Source organism: Callithrix jacchus, chromosome 5, assembly GCF_049354715.1.
Source record: "Callithrix jacchus isolate 240 chromosome 5, calJac240_pri, whole genome shotgun sequence".
Classification (NCBI taxonomy): Eukaryota; Metazoa; Chordata; class Mammalia; order Primates; family Cebidae; genus Callithrix; species Callithrix jacchus.
In genome coordinates this window covers 136,682,262-136,696,609 of record NC_133506.1, presented here as the reverse complement: position 1 = coordinate 136,696,609, position 14,348 = coordinate 136,682,262, and the positions used below count along the sequence as shown (strand labels likewise).

At 59.3% G+C, this 14,348-nt stretch overlaps 1 protein-coding gene across 2 annotated transcripts; it reads right to left on the bottom strand.

The window, feature by feature from the left end:
- Positions 1–3,210: 3,210 nt before the first annotated feature.
- Positions 3,211–11,924, bottom strand: CHMP6 (charged multivesicular body protein 6). 2 transcript variants are annotated; one of them, XM_078374911.1, is made up of 9 exons: positions 11,815–11,924; positions 10,507–10,717; positions 9,641–9,750; positions 9,462–9,549; positions 8,816–8,902; positions 6,232–6,297; positions 5,964–6,044; positions 4,881–4,935; positions 3,211–4,258 (listed from the first exon to the last, which is right to left on the bottom strand). In XM_078374911.1, the coding sequence occupies exons 2-9, from the start codon at positions 10,534–10,536 to the stop codon at positions 4,203–4,205; spliced, it is 573 nt and encodes a 190-aa protein (XP_078231037.1). In that variant the 5' UTR covers positions 10,537–10,717; positions 11,815–11,924; the 3' UTR covers positions 3,211–4,202. The 2 variants fall into 2 exon arrangements, with proteins under 2 accessions (XP_078231037.1, XP_078231036.1); XM_078374910.1 differs by lacking the exon at positions 10,507–10,717.
- Positions 11,925–14,348: the final 2,424 nt, after the last annotated feature.

The window sequence follows — 14,348 nt, the reverse complement described above, 5'->3', positions numbered from 1 at the left end:
GGTCCCATGATCCACCAGTGCAGGTGCCCCGTCAGGCCTGCCGGCAGGTCCAGAAACTACAATGCTGAAATAACAAGAATGCTTCCCCCGACTCCGCAGAGCACCTGGGGTTTTGGGAGGTGGGTGTGTGAGAAAGACACGGCTCAGGGTCACTGGAGAGAGGAAACTCTGCTCTCAGCCCCGTGGCAATGTCCCTAGCAGCTCCGCTCAGTCAGCGAAACCAGCCAGATGTGCATGGCAGAACAGCAGGGTCAGCGGCACCAGGAGCATTACCCAGCCGGAAAAAGGGACAAGCACTTGGCACATGACAACTTCACAGGGACAAAGACTTTGTGTGGAGGGAATGGTGCCAGAAAGGTGAACCATGGTCTGCTTCTGATGTGACATTTCTGATGGGAAAACACTATGGAGGGCAGATCTGCAGTCACCAGGGGCTGGCAGGGGCAGGGGGAAAGGGGCAACCCTGAAGGGCTGGCGGAGGGGATTTCAGGGGTAATGGAAGGTTGCAGCAGTGGTTATACGAATCCCCGAGTAATGAAATTACAGTACATCAAATCTTTACCTTGTTTTCCAGTGTGATCTTTAAAAATTAAAAAATAAGAAGCTATCAGTAAGATCCTGTCTCCACAAGTAATAAAAATTAGCTGGATGTGGTGGCACACGCCTGTAGTCCCACCTATTCGGGAGTCTGAGGTGGGAGGATCACTTGAGCCCTGGAGTTTCAGGCTGCAGTGAGCCATAATCACACCATGGCACTCCAGCCTGGGCAACAGTGAGTTCCTGCCTCAAAAAAAAGCCTCCAAAACCCCAAACCATCAGTGTTGCTCTGAGCATCTGCTGCTGGCCACCTGGAATGGCTGCTGGATGCTGCCCAGCAAGCACCAGAGGCCCACTGTTCTCTCCAGGAGGATATAAAATGGGTCATGGCTGCACTTAGGGTTTTTTTAATTGCCATGGTCATCTTATTAAAGGTGGTAATTGTTCCTTCCAGTTTCTGCTATGGTTTGAATGCTTGTCCCTCCAAAACCTCTTGAAATTTGCTTTTGTGACAGTATTGAGAGTAGGACCTTTAGACGGTGGTCAGGCCTTGAGGGTTGCACCCTAACAACTGGGATGGGTGCTGTTGTAAATGGGTGCGTTGGCCCCCTCCTGCTTTCCCCCACGTGATGGCACAGTTAGGTGGCCCTCGCCAGATGCTGGCACCTTTCCAGTACTGTGAGCCAGCTAGTCCTTCATTATAAATTGTCAGTCTCAAGCATTCTGTGATAGCAACACAAAACAAAGAGTTTCTAAAGTTGAGTCCCTGGGAGACCATGAAGAGCCAACAGGGGCAAACACTTTATAGGCACGGGACAGAAGCGGACTCAGAGCTGGAAGAGCCCCCAAGGGCACGCCCCCAAGATTTCATGTTTGAAGAAAGCAGGGTTCAAAGGGTTCCACGGCCAAGCCAGCCACAAGCTGGGATCTGGGTCTGGAGCAAATCTTCCTTCCCCGAGGACTCGCTCTGTGCAGGAGCTGGCCAAGGTCAGGAGCCCCATCCCGTCCAAGACGGTCCTCCATTCCGCCCCACACATTTCTGCTGCCACACTGCCAGCACCGAGGCCAAGTGTGCCTTCCAGCAACAGTGTCTGCAGCCTTTGAAGACAAAGGCACCATTTCCCCATCACACCCCATGCGTCTTGGAGCAGTGCCCAGCACGGCTGCCAGGAAGTCCTCTGTAGCCGTTGGGCTCCAACACCCTCGAAATTGCTGCTTACGCCTCTTCCAGCCCCTCCCCAACTCTCTGAGCCACTGTGTGTGAGTCCCTGCCCTCTACAGCCTCTCCTCCTGCTCCACGTCCTCCCTCTGCACTGCCCCGCCCCCAGGCATCTCTGGCAGGACACCAGCTTCATCCCAAGGTTCCACTCCTAATTTGTTTCACTTGTGATTGTCATGGTCCTAGGTCCCCAACCTAGATTAGGAGATCAGGCTGGTCAGGCTCCAGCCAGCACTGGGCTCTGCGCCTTGCTGAAAGGACAGGTAGCCACCAGCCTGCCAGGACCGGGAACTGGCTCCAGGTTGCTCTGGGTTGTCAGGGCAGACTCCTGCGAGGTCCAGGAACAAGGCTGATCAGTTCTCAGGCCCTCACTCCTTGCACAGGAGGGAATGTGGACCCCACACCGCTGCCGGCCCTGCAGCAGCACAGATGGTCACTGGTGTTCCCTGGATGGACTCCTGGGCTCTGACAAGGAACCTGGCACAAGGGGGAGGCCACTGTGGACAGCTGCTCCGGTCATGGCTGATAGCAGAATCCCACCACAAAATGCTGCTGGAACACGCAGTCTCCGGCAGAGGCCCCTGGGTTCTCAGGGAGGGAGAGGGAAGGATGGGCCCACCCCCCCAGGCAGGGTGTGGAAAGGCTGCGACTGAAGCCTGGGACTCAGTGTAGCCAGGGCCCGTCCAGCAGGCTCCTCGTACCCTCCACGCAGCTGGGGCTCCATGGGCCTGGGGTGCACCGCTGCAGGGAGCAGGTCATAGGGCTGCAGCCTTATCAGTGAGACGCCCTCCAGGCTGCCTGGCAGTCCTGGGGACATACAGAGGGAGCCTCAGCCAGCTAGTTTTCTGCAAAAATACCTACAAGGGTGGTTGGAAGACTCCATGGCCCCTGGCTGCCCTGCACACCGCAGGAGGGGAAAGACGACTTTCCCGCAAGCCGGGACCTTCAGCTTCTTCAGTCCCAAGACCCAGCAGTGCAGGGCCAGCACCCGCACCAGACTGGGGTGTGGAGCTGCCTCTCAGGGAACCTGCCCAGGGTGTTCCCTGAACATCAAGATTCACACCCGGGCACCAGGACCCCAAACCCGCTGCCCTCTGGGGGCACCACACCATCCACATCCCTTGCATGACTGCCACCCGCAGACCCAGGACCACACAAAGCTACTCCAGGGAGACAGGAAGCCAGCGTCCCTTGAGGGAGACGCACCCAGAGTAGCACCCTGGCTATCACAGAGGGCAGCTGCCCAGATGCGGCCATCAGGGCCGAGCCTCCATCTCACGTGTGCAGAGCCCAGACCTAGCCAGGCGGCCACCCTCCCGTGAGCATCCCCACGTTGGTCAAGGGGCTGGGCTTCGGGCAGGGTCACCATGGGAGAGGGGCCACACACAACCCAACCAGGCTCCCACATGGCGCCACGCCCAGGTACCCACTGCGCCCAAGTCCACGAGGCAGCAGGCGTGCAGGGCCACTTTAATACAGGCCGGCCCGTTTGGGGGTCGAGGTGGCGGCTCCCTTTGTCCTCGTGGCTTTCCATGGGTAGGGGTGGCCCCAGTGAGATCGCCTCATAACCAAACCAGCCCCGGGGACGAGAAGTCATGCCATGCCCCACAGCCTCCTGTCCTGGCTGCTGGTGGCTGAGGGGCCCGCACAGCAGGAGAGTCCCAGGTCTTGCAGTTCCACGAGCCCCCAACACAGGGACCCCCACGGACAAACTTCGGATGCTGCACTTGCTCAGGTGGCATCTCCCAACCGTTGGAGGCATCTCAGCAGGGCTGAGCCCTGTGGGCAGAGCCATGAGTAGCAGGGGTGAAGTCAGACCCATGAGTGGAGGGGTGAAGTCAGGGCTCCAGTTGTCAATTCAGCAAGAATGCCCCTGGCCCACCGCCTTCAAACAGGAAGGTAGGCATCTGGGGCTCGGGCGGAGGCACGGAGAGGTTCTGCACATGCTGGTCTCCCGGGGATCCCCCTGCCGGAAGGGAAGCTGAGGTGCACCGGGAAGCCAGGCCAAGGGAGGGAGCCCATCACAGAAGCCTGCACCAGCTAACGAGAGCAGCGAGGGGCAAGAGGGCACGCGGGGACCCCAAGGTCTGGAGGCATCTTCCCCACAGCAGAGCACGAGCCACACGGGGCTGAGGCTGCAGGAGAACAGCACCAGGGGTGTCAGGCCCAGGCCGAGGCCACCAGAAGAGTCACAGCCGGTAGAAGCTGGGCTTGGCGGAGGGTGCCATCCAGAGATGAGGGCAGGCCAGCGGTGCCTGAGTGTGTTCAGGCCCGAGTGCCAGGAGACGCTCTGGGGTCCTCCTGTGCGTGCCTGCGTGGCAGCGGCTCTGCTCAGCACCGTGGTGCTGGGCTCCAGGGTACCTGGTCAGGGGCTGGCCACGACCCAAACTCTCTGAGGGCCACAGTCCCCGGGGCATCCCTGTGAGTCCTGCCAGAGGAGGCCATGTTACGAAGCTGCCACCAGGTCTGTCTGCCTTGGCCTGGACTTGACAGGGACTTTCTCTGTGGAGGAAACAGAAATATTGATGACACGCTCAAGACCCCACAGGCAGGGACCTGGCCACGGGGTGGGCGAGGGCCAGCATGGGGCTTTATACTAGGGAAGGGTTGCCCAGCTGTGGGGGAGGCAAGTGATAAACAGGAAGCCGACAGGGCCAGGATGCAGGACAGTGGGCCTGCAGCCCCTCCCAGCGGGATCCAAAGATGGGTGAAGGAACAAAACAAACGTGGATGGATGATTCTAAGTCAGGTTCCCAGCGGGCAGGCTGGAAGCTGTGCTGAATAGTGCCACGGGGACAGCCATCCCTGACTGTGACATTTCAGACAAATGCTGGGCTAGACCCTGGGAATGAGCTCGTGCTGCTAAAGACAGCTGTCCCCAGTTCCAATTTCTGGATGTGCCTCTTCAAAGGGGGCTCGGCTCTCTTACGAGGTTAGCCAGTTACCCAACCCCTGGGAGACCCAAGGCCAACCCCGAGGCCAGGCACACATGCTCCGAGCCACACAGCCAGGTGCCCAGGGCTTGCCCGTGGCCAGGAAGGCCGGACGACCTCTCCAAGTGGGAAGGGCTGGGAGTCTCCTCGACTGAATTCCAACCACTTTAAAGGATCAGGCATGGAAATACCTGGGATCTTCTCAGGAAGGGGCTCGGAGGGAACCTCGGGCAGCTCTATTTGTTCCTGCAAGAAGCAAAGGGCAAGGCTGTGAGCAGGTGACAGGTCTCCCTGGGCTGCCTGGGCCTCCCCCACAGAGGACATGGATTCCTGCCAGTCAGACACTATTGGCTGGAGTTAAAGTGACAGGAACCCACTGCTCAGGAGATCGGAGTATGCTCCCACCCCGGCTCCCAGCGCCACCAGAATTCCCCAGGTGTGATGCAGCCACAGCCACGGGGGTGCCTCCCAACAGGCCCTGAGCCTGGAGAGCTAGAAAGAGGCCACGTCCTGAGCGTGCCCCAGAGACCCTGGCTCTCAGGGACTGGGGGTGACACAGACACCCAGGTCACACGGTGTCCACAACTGTAGGGCAGGCCGTGGTACCACGATGTCCCAGCGAGCCCAGCTGCCTGAGCCACCATGGGAGCTTCGGCCTCTCAGCTGGCCTGCCCTGGAGGCCCCTGAGGACTCGGGCCCTCAGGAGAAAGTAACTGAGCAGCAGGTGGGCTCAGGGTACCACAGGCAGCACAGCACCAGAGCAGCAGGGCTGGGGCAGAGGCCGGCTCTGGGGGCACAGGACAAATTTGGTAAACTGAGGCAGTGGCCCAGAGAGGGACAACCCCTTCCCAGGGAGTGAATGCAGACCCAGAGCCTGGATGTGAGCATAGAGCCAGGACGTGGCCCCTGTGGCGACAGCCTGTGTGGGATGTGAGTCCGCAGCCACCCACGCTCAAGCACCACATCCATGAGAGCCTGGGACAGAAAGGGGCCGAGGCACTGGAAGGTCCAGCATCCCTGCTCCGTCCAGGGCATGGGCCAGCCTGCCTGCACCCAGACCGTTGGGTGAGCAACCTGAAAACTGCGGCACCTCAGGCAGGAAAACCAGTCGCAAACCCCAGACCGTTTGCTTAAGGGACACACATGGTATCAACACGGGTGGGAGATTCCTGGGGGTCTGAGCTCTGGGGTCCCATCGCCTGAGTGACTGCTCTCAGTCCTGGGGTTCCCGTCCCATCCCCCGAGTGACCGCACTAAGTCCTAGGGGCCGTCACCTGAGTGATTGCGCTCAGTTCTTCCAGGATGGCATCTTCATCCTCCTGAGTGAAGCTTCCTGCCAGGAGCTCATCTATTTGCTGCAAAAGGATGGGTGGTGGTGAGAACAGCGAGGAGGCAGCCCCTCGTGGAGGAAGGAGGCGGCCTGTGGCTGGGTCTTGTCCCCTTGAGAGAAGGTGGCTGCTGCAGGGTGTGAGACAGTTTGGCCCTCGAGGGTGGCCCTGTGCATTCCCGCAGTTGGGACAGGCCGGTCAGGGTGCTACCTACCCGCTGGTACTCCACGGCCTCCTGTGTCTCATCCAGGATCCTCTCTACCTCTTCAATGGACATCACCTGCGGACAGGGGTGTTGACACTGTCAGGGGGGCCAGTGGTGGACCCCAATGGAGACCACCTGGGCCCTCGGGCCATGGCCTCATCCCTGTTTTTATTCCTTTGATTTTTGTTTTATTATTTTTTGGGATGGAGTCTTGCTCTGTCACTGAGGTAGGAGTGCGGTGGTGAAATCTCGGCTTACTACAACCTCTGCCTCCTGGGTTCAACCGATTCCCCTGCCTCAGTCTCCCAAGTAGCTGGGACTACAGGGACTACAGGCACGGGCCACCATGCCCAGCTAATCTTTTGTATTTTTAGTAGAGACGGGGTTTCACTGTGTTGGCCAGGCTGGTCTTGAACTCCTGACCTCATGATCTACCCACCTCAGCCTCCCAAAGTGCTGGGATTTACAGGCATGAGCCACTGTGCCCAGCTCTATTTCTTTTATTTTTTAGAAAGGAGGTCTTGCTGTGTTGCCCAGGCTGGGCTCAAGCGACCCGTCCCAGCAGCTGGGACTCTAGGCACGTGCCAGCACGCCCAGCTCCTGTCCCTGTTCCAATGAGGCCAGGCCATGTGTGTCCCAGGCATGGCCGCGTCCTGAGGCCACAGGAGCTGTCTGATGAGTCTTTTCAGAGGCCGAACTGCATTGCTCTGACGCCCGCTGGCCCTTCTCACACCTGAGTCAGCTCTCACGGCCACAAGCAAATAAGCCAAAGGGGCCTGGCGAGTCGCTCACGCCTGGAATCCCATCACTGTGGGAGGCCGAGGCAGGCGGATCATAAGGTCAAGAGCTTGCAACCATCCTGGCCAACGTGGTGAAACCCTGTCTCTACTAAAAAATACAAAAATTAGCTGAACGGGGTGGTGCGCGGCTGTAGTCCCAGTTACTTGGGAGACTGAGGCAGGAGGATTGCTTGAACCAGGAAGGCTGAGGTTGCAGGGAGCTGAGATAGCACCACTGCACTCCAGCCTGGCAACAGAGAGCGACTCCATCTCAAAAATAAATAAATAAATATAAATAAGCAAAAGGTGGAACATTCTGGGCAGTGACTTGATTTTTCTTGAGTGGCAAGGCCAAAGGGCCACTTGTGCCTGACTGGTGCACACCACTGGGACTCACTAGACACTTGGAAGAGTGGCACAGCCAGACCTCCCGCTAGGTGAGTCCCCGGCTCTCCAACCAGCTCCACCCACTGGCCCCACATCAGCAGTGGGATGAGGTTGGTGGGGAAATCCGGCATGGCTGTGCTCGCTTCACATCCATGCCCGGCCTGAGACAAGGCTGGTATTCACCTCCTCCAAGAAGCCTTTTTTTATTTTTATTTTTTGTGACAGAGTCTTGGTTTGTCGCCAGGTGCCAGGCTGGAGTGCATGGCGTGATCTCGGCTCACTGCAACCTCCACCTCCCGGTTTTAAGCAATTCTTCTGCCTCAGCCTCCCAAGTAGCTGGGACTACAGGCGTGCACCACCACGCCCAGCTAATTTTTGTACTCTTTTACTAGAGACGGGGTTTCACCATGTTGGCCAGGATGGTCTCGACCTCTTGACCTCGTGATCCACCCACCTCAGCCTCCCAAAGTGCTGGGATTACAGGCATGAGCCACCGCACCTGGCTGCCTTTTTTTATTTCAGAGACAGTTTTGCTCTTATTGTCCAGGTTGGAGTACAAGTCTTGGCTCACTGCAACCTTCATCTCCTGGTTCAAGCAATTCTCCTGCCTCAGCCTCTTGAGTAGCTGGATTTACAGGCGCCTACCACCACACCCGGCTCATTTTTGTATCATCAATAGAGACAGGGTTTTACCAGGCTGGCCAGACTGGTCTTGAACTCCTGTCCTCAGGTGATCTTCCCACCTTGGCCTCTCAAAGTGCTGGGATTACAGGCACGAGCACCCAGGAAGCCTTCTATGATTAGTTTACCAGCCTCCTCCCCACCCTCAGACATCCCCTCTAGGTCACTTCGGAGGCGCCTGGGGACCCAGTTCCTACAGTTCCCAGCCTGTGCTGCACCCCATCCTCAGGTCACTGCCTCCCTGCCTGCCTGCCAGGCAGCACCAACACATCTCCCCTGCCAGCCTCTTGCTCTGTGTCTGACACAAACACCATGGGACAAGTTCCCCATCCTCTCCCCAACTCCAGCACTGCTGGGCTCCCCACTTCCCCATGCCTCAGCCCTGCAGCTCTACCTGGTGGGCTCCCCACCCCTCCACACCCCACCCTGCAGCCCCACCTGGTGGGCTCCCCAACTCTCCGCACCTTACCCTGCAGCCCCACCTGGCGGGCTCCCCACCCCTCCGCACCCCACCCTGCAGCCCCACCTGGCGGGCTCCCCACCCCTCCGCACCCCACCCTGCAGCCCCACCTGGCGGGCTCCCCACCCCTCCACACCCCACCCTGCAGCCCCACCTGGCGGGCTCCCCACCCCTCCGCACCCCACCCTGCAGCCCCACCTGGCGGGCTCCCCACCCCTCCGCACCCCACCCTGCAGCCCCACCTGGCGGGCTCCCCACCCCTCCGCACCCCACCCTGCAGCCTCACCTGGTGCATCTTGTTCAGACACTCATTTCCCAGTTGCAGCCCTTCCATCACCTTCATTTCAATCTGAGTGAACTCAATACTCTGAACCTGAAAAGGACACCAAGCAGACTCAGGTGCTGAGGATCCTGCGTGCCCTCCTCGCAGCCCAGAGACAGGGTTCAGGATGACACTACTGCTGACCATGTGCTTCTGGGCGTGAGGACGACCCCAGCCCCTGCTCCTCCCTGTCCTCTCCACTGCCAGGTGGGGATGTGCAGGACTGGGAAGGTGCTGGGGAGACACTGCAGAAGGTGCTGGTTACTTGTTAGTAGCTCTCGTTACCAAAGAGAACCACGCTGCTTGGGTCCCTAACACCAGGGACACTCAGTCCCCGACAAAGACCCCTGACCTACCAACACCACCCAGGGGTGGCCCAGCATTTCCAACCTCAATCCTGCAAGAGCCACCCTCCCCCCAGCCCCTTAGGACCATGGGCTTCCTGGCAGACTCCCCTTGGATTCCAGGCCCGCCCCACTGCCGGGTCAGCTTCAGCCTGAGGCATGTGAGGAGGGGCTTTCAGCTATGGGGAGAAGCTCCCAGGTCCACAGGGCCGGGCGAGCTGCCTCCCACTGCACCTGCGCCCCAGGGTGAAGCACCCAGCACCTACCATGGCCTCCAGGCTGCTGATCTGGTTCTCTGTCCTGTCCAGGAGCTGCTCCTGGTATCGCTTCTTCCTGAGCAGCAGCTTAGCCCGTCTGCAGAGGGAAGCCCCAGAGTGACCCGCTGTGGCCCTGCCCAGGCCCCCACCCCAGCCAACAGGTCGCCCATGCTGATGGGCCTGCTCACTCCTTCCTGCCGTCCCGTAGCAGCTGCCGGGCCAGGGCGCGCTCACGCTCCAGCTGCTGGGCGACCCTCTTCTGGTACTGCCTCAGCTTGTCCCGCTGCTGCTTCAGTTGCTGCCAAGAGAGAGCAGGCCTGGTGTTACCCAGCCATACTGCGGGCCCTGGCCATGCCACTGAGTGGAGGCCAGGTGGTCCTCCACGAGTGTCCTTCATGGGGCAGGGTTGTCTCCCAGAGAACAGGTGGAGCTGGCTGGAGACATCTGGGGGGTGGAAGGCAGGGACACTGCTCCACGTTCTGCCACACATGGGACAGCCCCACCAGAGAGTCACCCAGACCCCAGAGCCCACCACGGGGATGGGGAGGTCCACCACGGCATTGCTGTTAGGCCGCTCTGGAGGCTGCCTGCCAACGTTGTGACACTCGGGGCTCAGGCCAGGGAGCAGCTACCAAGAACTCAAAGATTTGGACTCAACAGAGAACACACAGGTGGCGAGCACCCAAGTGCCACCAGCCCACACGGCCAGGTTAGGGCTTGGACACCCCCCAGCTTCTCCCCTTGGGCTTCAGCTGTCCCTTTGCTGGCCACCCACCTGCAGGGACACACACACGGTGACACGCCCTGCAGACCTGCTGACCGTCTCACATCTGGGTGCTGCCCCAGAAAGGGTGCTTGGCCACTGAGGAATGAACTTCAGCTAGTCCTGTCCCATCAGGCCAGTGAGTTTTCCAAATGTCATCACTGCAGACAGTGCTGAGCCCATGTAGGCACAGGGGTCAGAGCCTTAAGGCAGGAGGCGGAGGAGTATTAGCTCAGTCATGACCTGGCCACAGGTTTAACGCTCCTCATGGCAAGTGAGTGCTCCCTCTACCTGAGAGAGCTCATTCCCGGCTCCCTCCATCCAGGAGGCTCCCCTTCCCAGTGCCAAAACTTGTGGGTCCTCTCACTTCTACAGGAAAAGGTGCCCCCTGCCCAGCCCCATTGCTGGGGAGACCCAGGGGCCAAAGGCAGGCAGGTATGGCCAGGCTGCCCTGCTGTAAAGTCAGGTCTCAGCGGAGGATCATAGGCAGCATGGAGTCCACCTGTTATCAGGGAAACAGAAAAAAAGCAATCATTTGTGCTACTGTGTGGTAAGGACGCTGTTCCCAAGTGCCCGAAATCCTGGGGGGCCTACGGCAGCCAGGAACACGGGTCTGCACAGCCCAGAGCCCACAGGGACCCTTGGCAAGTGCAAAGCGCTGCTTGAAGAGAAACCGGAGCCGAGTCCTTAGAGAGAGGGAGGGAGCGCCTTGGGGCTGCCAGGGAAGGTGGAGGCTGGGCCCAGCTGTCTTGCAGGCAGCTTGGGCGTGCCCAGAGTGGTGCCCCTCTTCTCTAGGGACAAACGTGACTGTTGTTTCTTTTCATAGCTGATGGGCTCGGATGCCAAGGTAAGATCCCCTCTTCCATTTCCATTCACTTCTCTTTTAGTATAAAACTAACCCATTTCTGTTTCAGAAAACTTAAAAAAGAAAGCATCCGAAAAAGCTAGCCCTGCTCCCATTTCGGGGTCTCTTTCCTGACACGTTTATCTCATACAAAAACGGACTATTCTCAGCCCGCCGTGTCTTTGACGTGCCAGGCGATTCCTCCCACAGCAGCTAACTTTCACAGCGGAGCTGCCGGAGCAGGCACCGGGGTCGGTCTGAAGCCGCCGCAAACAAGCACGCAAAACACGGGGGTCCTGCACCCAGGCGCGGGGGGACCCCGGCGGCCGCTCCTCGGACCAGGGCGGGCTTCCCCGCAGTCCCGGCCGGGGCGGGTGTGAGGGAGAGGGGACGGCCCCGCACCGCAGCGCGAAGCCGGCAGCACCGCGGGGGCTCCGGCCCAGGGCACCGGGGGGCACGGGAGCCGCGACTCCGGGAGAGCCGGGGAAAGCCCAGCGCCGCGCGGACCCCGTACCCGTCGCCAGGCCGTGGCGGCCGAGCCCCGCAGCCACCGGCCGCGCCCACCTCGGCGGGGTCAGCAGCCACCGCGCTGCGCAGGAGATCCCGTCTTGAGGCCCCGCGGGCGAGGAGGAGCGCAGGGCGGAGCGGCCAAGCGGCCGGGCTGCGCGCCGCGCCTCAGTTTCCCCACCCGACCGCGGGGGGCCGAGGCCGCGGAGCGCTTCCCGCCTCCCGCCCGTCCCGGCCCCGGGCCTCACCAGGATGGCCTTGTCCTGCTCCGTGACGCGGCTCTGCTTCTTGCGGCCGAACAGGTTGCCCATGGCGGCGCCGGCCCACGGAGTCCGATCGCCGCCGCCGCCCCGCGGCCACCGTAGCCCAGGCCCTCCCCGCTACGGCGGCCGCGCCGGGCCAGGCAACGCGGAACGCGAAGCCCGAGCTCCTCCCCAGACCGCGCGCCCTTGCCGCGAGTTCGAAACCACAGCCGGGCGGTCTCGGCCTCCTTGGACTCGAACAGAAAAGTGGCACCGCCACCTGGATGTTAGAGCCCGGGATGTTCTAAATGACGTGTTTCCGTGCGCCCTTCCCGTGCAGTCGAAGACGAAACGTTCTTATCTCCTAATTAGAAGGGATCCTTTTAGATTAGATGAGATCCTTTTTGATTAAAGTATTTCGTCTCCCCAGGTTTTCAGGAACCTTGTGCAGGAATCACTGTTCCCGCCGGCTCTGAACACAAAATGCTGCATTTAGTCATGTTATATCCAACGTTCTGCACTGTAAAACAGTGTTCCCTGAAATGCGCCCAGCACCCCCTTCCATCCAGCCGTTCAGCCCGGGGATCTCCCCTCTTCCACGCGCTGCTCTCTGCCTGTGGATCGGGGTGAGGATCAGCTCAGCATGGAGGAGCTCAACTTCTCCTTCGAAGGAATCGTGGCTACGTCCCCCGCAGAAGCGTTCCTCCCTGGAGGGCTAAGAAACAGGCGAGGGGGGAAAGGGGTACAAGGGAGAAGCCACCCCACCTCCAGCCCCCGGTTCCCGCCTTAGTATCCCGGCTGTGGTTTCTGAGCATTCACTGTCACAGAAAAGCACTCAGCTGAGGATGGTTGGAGGCCAGGAGTTCAAGACCAGCCTGGGCAACATAGCAAGACCCTCCCCTCCCCCCCGCCCCGTTCTCTACAAAAATATAACAAATAACATAAAAAGGACAATAATTATAACCTGCGCCAAACCTCTGGCCTCCCCAGAACCTTCCCTGGGCTGAGGGGGCCTCTGAATTTTTGCGGAGGTTTATCTCCCACTCTCTGACTTGTCTCACTAAGACATCAAAAGTATTTTTTTCCTCAGTGTCCATGGGGACGTTGAAAAAAATAAAAAGTACTTGCTACTTCCTGCCCCTCATGAAGGGGGAAGGGAAGTGCTGGGTAGAGAAGGGCGTGGTCCCTGGCTAGGGATCTCCCCTACCGCCCGCCCGGACCCACAAACCTAAGTGAGGACAGGGATTTGTGTTTTCCTGCCCAATTATCGTTTTCCAAAGACCACCCTGGCCTGCCACGCCCCAAACTTGTGCCTATAAAATCCCCAAGGCACTCGCAGGCCGACACAAGTGGCTGGACTTGGAGAGCTACACGTAGGCGGAAGAAGACAAGTGGGCGGGACGGGGAGAGGGCGTGGGGGGGGGCGGGGCAGTCGGGCGCCCCAGGAGGCCACTGAAGGCAAAACGAGGTGGAGTTTGCCCCGGGGCAGTCAGGAGAGCCCAGGCTGCTCAGGGATCCGACTCCAGGGGGAAACCTGCCCACTCCATCCTCTTCTGGCTTCCCCTATCTGCTGAGAGCCACTTTTACTCAATAAAACCTTGCACCCCAGCCTGACCAACATGGAGAAACTCCGCCTCTCCTAAAAATACAAAAGTAGGCGGGGAGCAGTAATCCCAGCACTTTGGAAGGCCAAGGCAGGTGGATCATGAGGTCAGGAGTTTGAGACCAGCCTGGGCAACATGGTGAAACTCTGTCTCCACTAAAATACAAAAAATTAGCTAAGTGTGGTAGTGGATGCCTGTAATCCCAGCTACTCTGGAGGAATCTCTTGAACCCAGGAGGCAGAGGTTGCAGTGAGCCGAGAATGGGCCACTGCACTCCAGCCTGGGCGACAGAGTGAGACTCCGTCTAAAAAAAAAAATTAGCCAGGCATAGTGGCACACGCCTGTAATCCCAGCTACTCGGAAGGCTGAGACAGGAGAATTGCTTGAACCCTGGAGGTGGAGGTCGCAGTGAGCCGAGATCACACCATTGCACTCCAGCCTGGGCAACAGAGCGAGATTCCGTCTCAAAAGAAAAAAAGCCTCTTTTTAATAAATGACCCAGTCTTGGGCTTTTTTATTCTTTTTTTTTTGTGAGACAGGGCTTCGCTATGTCGCCCAGACTGGAGTGCAGTGGTGTGACCTTGGCTCACTGCAGCCTCAACCTCCTGGGCTCAATCCTCCCAAGTCAGCCTCCTAAGTAGCTAGGATCACAGGCGTGTGCCACTATGCCTGGCTAATTTTTGTGTTTTTTGTAGAGATGGGGGTCTCACCACATTGCCCAGGCTGGTCTTGAACTCCTGAGCTCAAGTGATCCTCCCACTTTGGCCTTCCAAAGTGTTGGCATTACAGGGGTGAGGCCACTGTGCCTGGCCTCAGGTATTTCTTTACTCTTTCCTCCCTCCCTCCCTCCCCCTCCCTCCTTCCTTCTTTCCTTCCTTCCTTTCCCTCCCTCCCTCCCTCCTTCCTTCCTTCCTTCCTTCTTCCTTCTTTCCTTCC